Here is a 6972-nt window from a genome sequence, read left to right on the forward strand (position 1 = left end):
AAAATCGCTGTTGTTTCCCGCCTATTGTTTTTTTCACTAAGATTCTCATGTGATTTGTATATCATTTCAACTTGACCTGGTAGTGTGTGTTTTTTTTTCCACCAGTGATGTTCCCTTGGTAAGGCTTCTTTACGTAAGTTATTCTTCAGGCTATAACTTTATCCGTGGTTCCACGGCGATTTTGGTCCATAAAGTGTTCTTGGCTTCATCGGTCGGCTTACACTTTGGCCAGAAACGAAAGAGGGTTTTAAAAATCGATTCCATAACCGAACATGGTGTTTAAAAAAGGATTATAATAAAATAAAAATGAGTTTTCAAAATGTAAATGAATTGTAAAAATGATTTTATAAAATGCCATGTTGTGAGCCACCTCGGTTGCCGTAAAAGTCAGAACTTATTCAATGTCAACTATGTTGAATACGGGTGACTGCGCGGTCATCTCCCCCAAAAAACCTGTCATGACGTACGTATCACCTAGACAGAAATGTTGGGGTGCATGTCGTGTTTTTTTAAATAAAAATAAAATATTATGTGACTGTTTAAATGGCGAAAGCTGAGTAGACTGCCAGGCAAAGATTTTTGCGGTAACGCGGCTTTCGCCATTTATAACTCCATTAGAACATAACAAAACAAGAGTGTGTTTGCTAGTCTAGGGGATTGTAGACTGCTTGGTCAAAGGTCACATATATCACCTGACGTTTCGCGATCACATGACCTCCATGTGCGGATAGGATGCGGAAGTAAAATACGTTTACAGTATTAATCAGTTTGTGTACCACACATTGGGCCCAGATGTGCTTAGACTGTGTTAAACAGAAGTGCCCTGATAGGGTAAGTATTGCACAGATCGATCACGTGATAACAAATATTCATTATTGGATGGATGGCATAATAGCATAGCCGCCGCGCCATCAACACGAGCGAACTCTGATCCTTCTTCCTGTTTGATTTCTGTATACATGTACTTATGAAATTATGTCCAGTGGTTTTAAAGAGTAAATATATACACATTATTATGTATAAGTCCAGTGGTTTCAGAGAGTGTCTATATACACATTATTATGTATATGTCCAGTGGTTTCAGAGAGTAAATATATACACATTATTATGTACAAGTCCAGTGGTTTCAGAGAGTATCAATAAGTTAGATAAAAAATATGTAAAATTGTTCAGAGGTTTGCGATATGAATAGTATTAAGGTGTGTATTTGCGCGAAGTAATGTCACTAATACCACTCTCTCCGGGGAGTGAGTAAGTGTTAATAAATAAATAAATAAAAAAAAAAAAATACATATGTTGTTGCACTGAATGTAAATTTGCTCTATATTGAAAGTAGCCACTATAATATAATACTTGTAATTAAGGCAGGACAAAGTTTTATTAAATATTTGCACTAATTTAATTCAAATAATAATTGTTACAATGCAGTGGTCATTGTGCAAATCCTTTTCAAATCCTGTGTAAACAAGCAACACTGTATTTTACACGTGTTGTGTACATTGCATGGGACTCATCAAACATACACCCTTTAAAGTCACTGACCACCACCCTTTAAAGTTACTATCTGTGATCATTTCTAGAGCTTTCTTGGGGTCTTGGGACAATTATGTTAAATATTTTGTTAGTATGAATACAATCTCAGAGTGTTAAGTTTTTTATGTAATGTCATTAGATTTAATTTTATTTTGTAGCCCTGAGTATAATCCTGTGAGCTGGCCTCCGCTAAAGTGACTAGCCATGAGAACCAAATGATCAGTCAATTACTAAATGGTGCGTCTTAACCTTTTCACCTCCAGTTCCCTATTTTCATCACAAATTCACAAAATTGTCCTATTTATAGTCTGCATTTGATTGGAACACAAATAGTGACAATTTTTGAATAAAAACTGAAAATTGACTTAAATTTTGTCTGTTGGCTCCAAACATCCAGAAATATTGAAGAATATAAGAAAGAAGGTGCAGAGAAATTTGTATAAAAAAGTCTGGTGGTGAAGAGTTTAAGGATGCCAACTGACAGAATTGTACACAGGGCTATCTCCCTACCAACCTTCCCTGGAACATTGCAATATCCTGGCAAAGTTGCCATTGTTTGTTATGACTTCAATTTGCAGTCTAAACAATTTTACACTCCTAGACACAACATTTTCACAAGGGGTGTTTATTGTAAAAATGACAATGCAACTATTATGTACAAGAGCATTATTAAACAATATACACTTTCTTTCCATTTTACCCATGTAATACTTATTTGTTAGCTGAATACATGTATTATGAGATGTTTGATTAGTCTCGTCCACATTCAAATAATAAGTTCCTGTTGGAAATCTGCGAAACTCGCAATAAAAATGGTCATAAACCAGTAAATCACAAAAGGTTGTAGCAATGAACTGCACGACAACTGCTACCCATTACGATTTAGAATCACAGTGAACATTTCACTAAATGTCTGTATGACTGGGTTTCACAGAGAACATTTCAATAAATGTCCGTATGACTGCGTTTCACAGAGAACATTTCACTAGCATTCTTAAGACAGAGTGTTACAGTGAACATCTCACTGGGATCCTTATGACAAGGTGTGACAAATTTTCTTTTGTAAAAAAAATCACCAAAATCATGAAAATTGCTAGCTTTAAATGTGAATGTTTACGGTGTTCACAATGTTTTGTCATACAAGTTTATAGTTGAACATTGTATTTAAAATACAGGGATCAATGTGCCTGGACTCTGGTGCATACTTAGTGAATTACCATGGCTGCAGCGAATGCAAACAGAAAGAACCCCTAAAGACAGTGGATGTACAGAAAGATATTGAAGAAGATGGAGAGGAGTCTGTTTCTTACCAACGTATGTTAATTTGTAAATGTAAATTTGCATAAATTATCACTCACCAATAAGTGTAAATTTGCATAAATTATTACTCGCCAATGTATGTACATTTGCTTAAATTAACACTTAATACCAATGAATGTAAATTTGCATAAATTAACATTTACCAATATATGTAAATTTGCGTTAATTATCCCTTGTCAAAGCATTTATATTTGCATAAACACTTACCAAGCATGTCGATTTGCTAAAAATTAACACCAATATACATCAATTTGTATTAACTACATGTATTACCAAACTCTTAATTTTCGCTAAAGGAATAAACCAGTGAATACACCTTTTTTTTATATTTTACATTCAACTCGTCCAAAATCGGTAAAAATAAATTCCATACAAAAACCGAAAATGTCTTTACAGCGAAAATTAATTCCAGCTTAAACCATTTTACAGTACCTAATTATTAGCATTATTATTTGTGTTGTACATTTCAGATGTGTGCCCTAATTGCATGCATGTGGTTGCTGAGCATAGCTATAGTTTCAGTGTAGACGGTGAATTCCAGGTAGGTTTATCCAGAGATGTTTATGGCTTGATTTTATTATTTGTAAGCTTCTTGAAGCTATCACTGGTACCGGTAATACATTTTTTTTTAGAGTAAATCCAGTATCATATAGATACCCACGATGCATCAGTGCCCAAGTACTGGGGAAACCCCATCTGCCATTTGTAAGTTTCCAATCTTACCGGCAATGATTCTTAGGAAAATTAGTTTCAGTAGTGAAAAATAAAGGGGAGTTTTGATTAAATATTATATCCAAAAAACGAAATGCTCAAATCTAAAAATCTGAATCAATCATATCAAGGATATGGGATCTTTAACCTATTAAAGGCACTTTTTTTGCTAAATTGGTGCCATCGTTTATTAAAGTGCTTTTTTGTTAATTTACACAATTTGTTTCATTTTTTCTTGCAGGATTATAATATGTTTTGTATGCTTTGTGGTAAAGGTTCCGATACAATCAGCATCAATCCAACAGACCCCAGGAAACAACAGACTCTTTTCTGAGACAGAGCTTCAAATGCACATTTTGTTAGGCATGTGACAGACAGTTGTGAAAGTAGTAGAATTGACTCAATATCCATGGTCGTTTTTTGTTTGTATTTGTTGGAAAGAAAATAATAGCTGCCTCATTCCATCAATTATTATTGAATGATTTATTATTTATTCATTGAAACATATTTTTAGCTCCGCTGTCGAATTTGTCGAGCGGAGCTTATCATATGAGTGATTGTCCGTCGTCGTCCGTTGTCCGTGTCAATGTTTTACTTTTTCGACTTCTTCAAAACTACAAGCCTGAATGCTTTGATACTTGGTGTATATGTACCTTGGGTAGACCTCTCTTAGGTTTGTTCATTTCATGTTGATATCTTCAATTCTCTAATTTTGGTGAATATTTTTGTCATTTTTGGTAAAAAGTGATATTTTCGACTTCTTGTTAAAAACTGCAAGTGCAATTGCTTTGATATTACATATATAGGTACTACATGTGGACCTCTCTCAGATTTGTTCATTTTGTAATGATATCTTTAATTCTCTAATTTTGGTGAATATTTTTGTCATTTTTGGTAAAAAGTGATATTTTCGACTTCTTGTTAAAAACCGCAAGTGCAATTGCTTTGATATTACATATATAGGTACTACATGTGGACCTCTCTCAGATTTGTTCATTTTGTAATGATATCTTTAATTCTCTAATTTTGGTGAATATTTTTGTCATTTTTGGTAAAAAGTGATATTTTCGACTTCTTGTTAAAAACCGCAAGTGCAATTGCTTTGATATTACATATATAGGTACTACATGTGGACCTCTCTCAGAATTGTTCATTTTGTATTGATATCTTTAATTCTCTAATTTTGGTGAATATTTTTATCATTTTTGGTAAAAAAGTGATATTTTCGACTTCTTGTTGCAAGTCCAATTGCTTTGATACTACATATATAGGTACTACATGTGGACCTCTCTCAGATTTGTTCATTTTGTGATGATATCTTCAATTCTCTAATTTTGGTGAATATTTTTGTAATTTTTGGTAAAAAGTGATATTTTCGACTTCTTGTTAAAAACCACAAGTCCGATTGCTTTGATATTACATATATAGGTACTACATGTGGACCTCTCTCAGATTTGTTCATTTTGTGATGATGTCTTCAATTCTCTAATTTTCGTGAATATTTTTGTAATTTTTGGTAAAAAGTGATATTTTCGACTTCTTGTTAAAAACCAATAGTTCAATTGCTTTGATATTACATATTTAGATACTACATGTAGACCTTTCTCAGATTTGTTCATTTCGTGATGATATCTTGGATTCTATAATTTTGGTGAATATTTTTGTCATATTTGGTAAAAAGTGATATTTTCGACTTCTTGTTAAAAACCAAAAGTTCAATTGCTTTGATATTACATATATAGATACTACATGTAGACCTTTCTCAGATTTGTTCATTTCGTGATGATATCTTCAATTCTCTAATTTTGGTGAATATTTTAGTCATTTTTGGTAGAAAGTGATATTTTCGACTTCTTGTTAAAAACTGTAAGTTCGATTGCTTTGATACTATACATATTGTTCATTTTCTGATGATGTCTTCAGTTCTTTAATTGAAATGTGCATTTCTAACAGCGGAGCTATCTCAGCCGATAGGCTGCTTGTTTAGGATATCCATGGCAATGGTATCGTTCCAACAATATGCTTTATTATGGCGTCTCTAAATACTGCTCTTTTATTTGAACCAATATACTGTCATACACCTTAATGTATATTTGATGAATATCAATGTAATCACTTCACTTCACTTTGGCCTGTTGCCCCTCCTGGAACATAGGCCATTGATGACAGTTCTCCAGCGTGTGCGATCCTGTGCTACAGTCTCAAGCTGTCCCCAGGTGGATCTTGAGCGCCTAACATCATCACTTCGTCTGATCTGTTCCTCTTTCACAGTATTCACTTTCAGAACCTTTGTCTTATCTTGGTGGATGATTAGACCAAATTTGGCAAAAGTTTTTGCTAAGTTGGTGGTTTTATCTTGCATCTGCTTGTGGTTATGGGACAGGAGGGCAATGTCATCAGCAAAGTCCAGGTCTTCAAGCTGTGTCCATAGTGTCCACTGGATAACATTTTTGTCATTTGTCACTTTTTTCATAATCCAGTCAATGACCAGCAGGAATAAAAATGGGGAGAGTAGGCAGCTTTCTTCCATGTACTACCCTGCATGTCATTCCCTCGTATGAGTTACGGATCATTCTGACAAACTTCAGGGGGACCCCATAGTGCCTAAGCAGCTTCCAAAGTGATTCTCTGTCTACACTGTCAAAGGCTTTCAGATAGTCCACAAAATTGATGTACAGGGAGGAGTTCCACTCTATGGACTGTTCAACTATGATCCTCAGTGTAGCAATGTGATCAGTACATGATCTGTCTTTACGGAAGCCTGCCTGGTGGTCACGCAGTTGTTGGTCAACCGGCCTTTTCAATCTCTCAAGTATAATCCTATTGAAGACCTTTCTTGCCATGTAGTGCATTATTTTTATTCCCATCTAAAGGCTACTAGGTGTGGCCAATGAGTTGTCAGGGTAACAAAGCAACAAAAACATCATTTTGTGGATTTTTAGCTCATGTTTCAAACTCCAAATTATCAGAAGAAAGTGAGCTAATTTCTTAAGCTGAAAAAATTCTGAGTAAACTGATCTAAGAATTCTCTTTTATAATCGGCTAACCAACCAGGATAGATGGAACATCTGTGTAGAAGGGTATAAAATAATTGCAAACAAAACAGTGATATGTTGAAATACTTGATAAGCCCAACACATTGTGTCGGTGTACCTGAATAACTCCTAAACGCAGGACATTTTAAATAATTTAAAGCAGTCAATCTTCATGGAGGTCAAGTTGTATTTACCATGTGATGGAGTACTGATAATTTCAAAAAATGTAATACAAGGGTGAGCAACATCATAACCACACCCTTTTCCCTTATATGCTATAAGTGTGGAATTTGAATGCATTTTATGTCCGTGAATCAACTGGTACATTGTTGCAGCTCCTAATACCCCCTTCCTCCATTGCACTTGTGGGTTT

General features: G+C 34.5%; 1 protein-coding gene across 1 annotated transcript; it reads left to right on the forward strand.

The window, feature by feature from the left end:
* Positions 1–734: 734 nt before the first annotated feature.
* Positions 735–4032, forward strand: LOC100313576 (churchill-like protein). Its single transcript, NM_001168045.1, has 4 exons — positions 735–831; positions 2709–2847; positions 3324–3394; positions 3806–4032. The coding sequence occupies exons 1-4, from the start codon at positions 793–795 to the stop codon at positions 3896–3898; spliced, it is 342 nt and encodes a 113-aa protein (NP_001161517.1). The 5' UTR covers positions 735–792; the 3' UTR covers positions 3899–4032.
* The last annotated feature ends 2940 nt before the right edge of the window (positions 4033–6972 follow it).

Source organism: Saccoglossus kowalevskii, chromosome 2, assembly GCF_978046115.1.
Source record: "Saccoglossus kowalevskii chromosome 2, keSacKowa6.1, whole genome shotgun sequence".
NCBI classification, from domain to species: domain Eukaryota; kingdom Metazoa; phylum Hemichordata; class Enteropneusta; family Harrimaniidae; genus Saccoglossus; species Saccoglossus kowalevskii.

What these genes read in the sequence shown, in the direction of transcription:
- LOC100313576 (NM_001168045.1), top strand. Translation starts at nt 793, where the DNA reads ATGTGCTTAGACTGTGTTAAACAGAAGTGCCCTGATAGG. An exon ending in AACAGAAGTGCCCTGATAGG is followed by an intron (nt 832 to 2,708) that starts GTAAGTATTGCA and finishes TTTAAAATACAG; the next exon opens with GGATCAATGTGCCTGGACTC. An exon ending in GGAGTCTGTTTCTTACCAAC is followed by an intron (nt 2,848 to 3,323) that starts GTATGTTAATTT and finishes TGTACATTTCAG; the next exon opens with ATGTGTGCCCTAATTGCATG.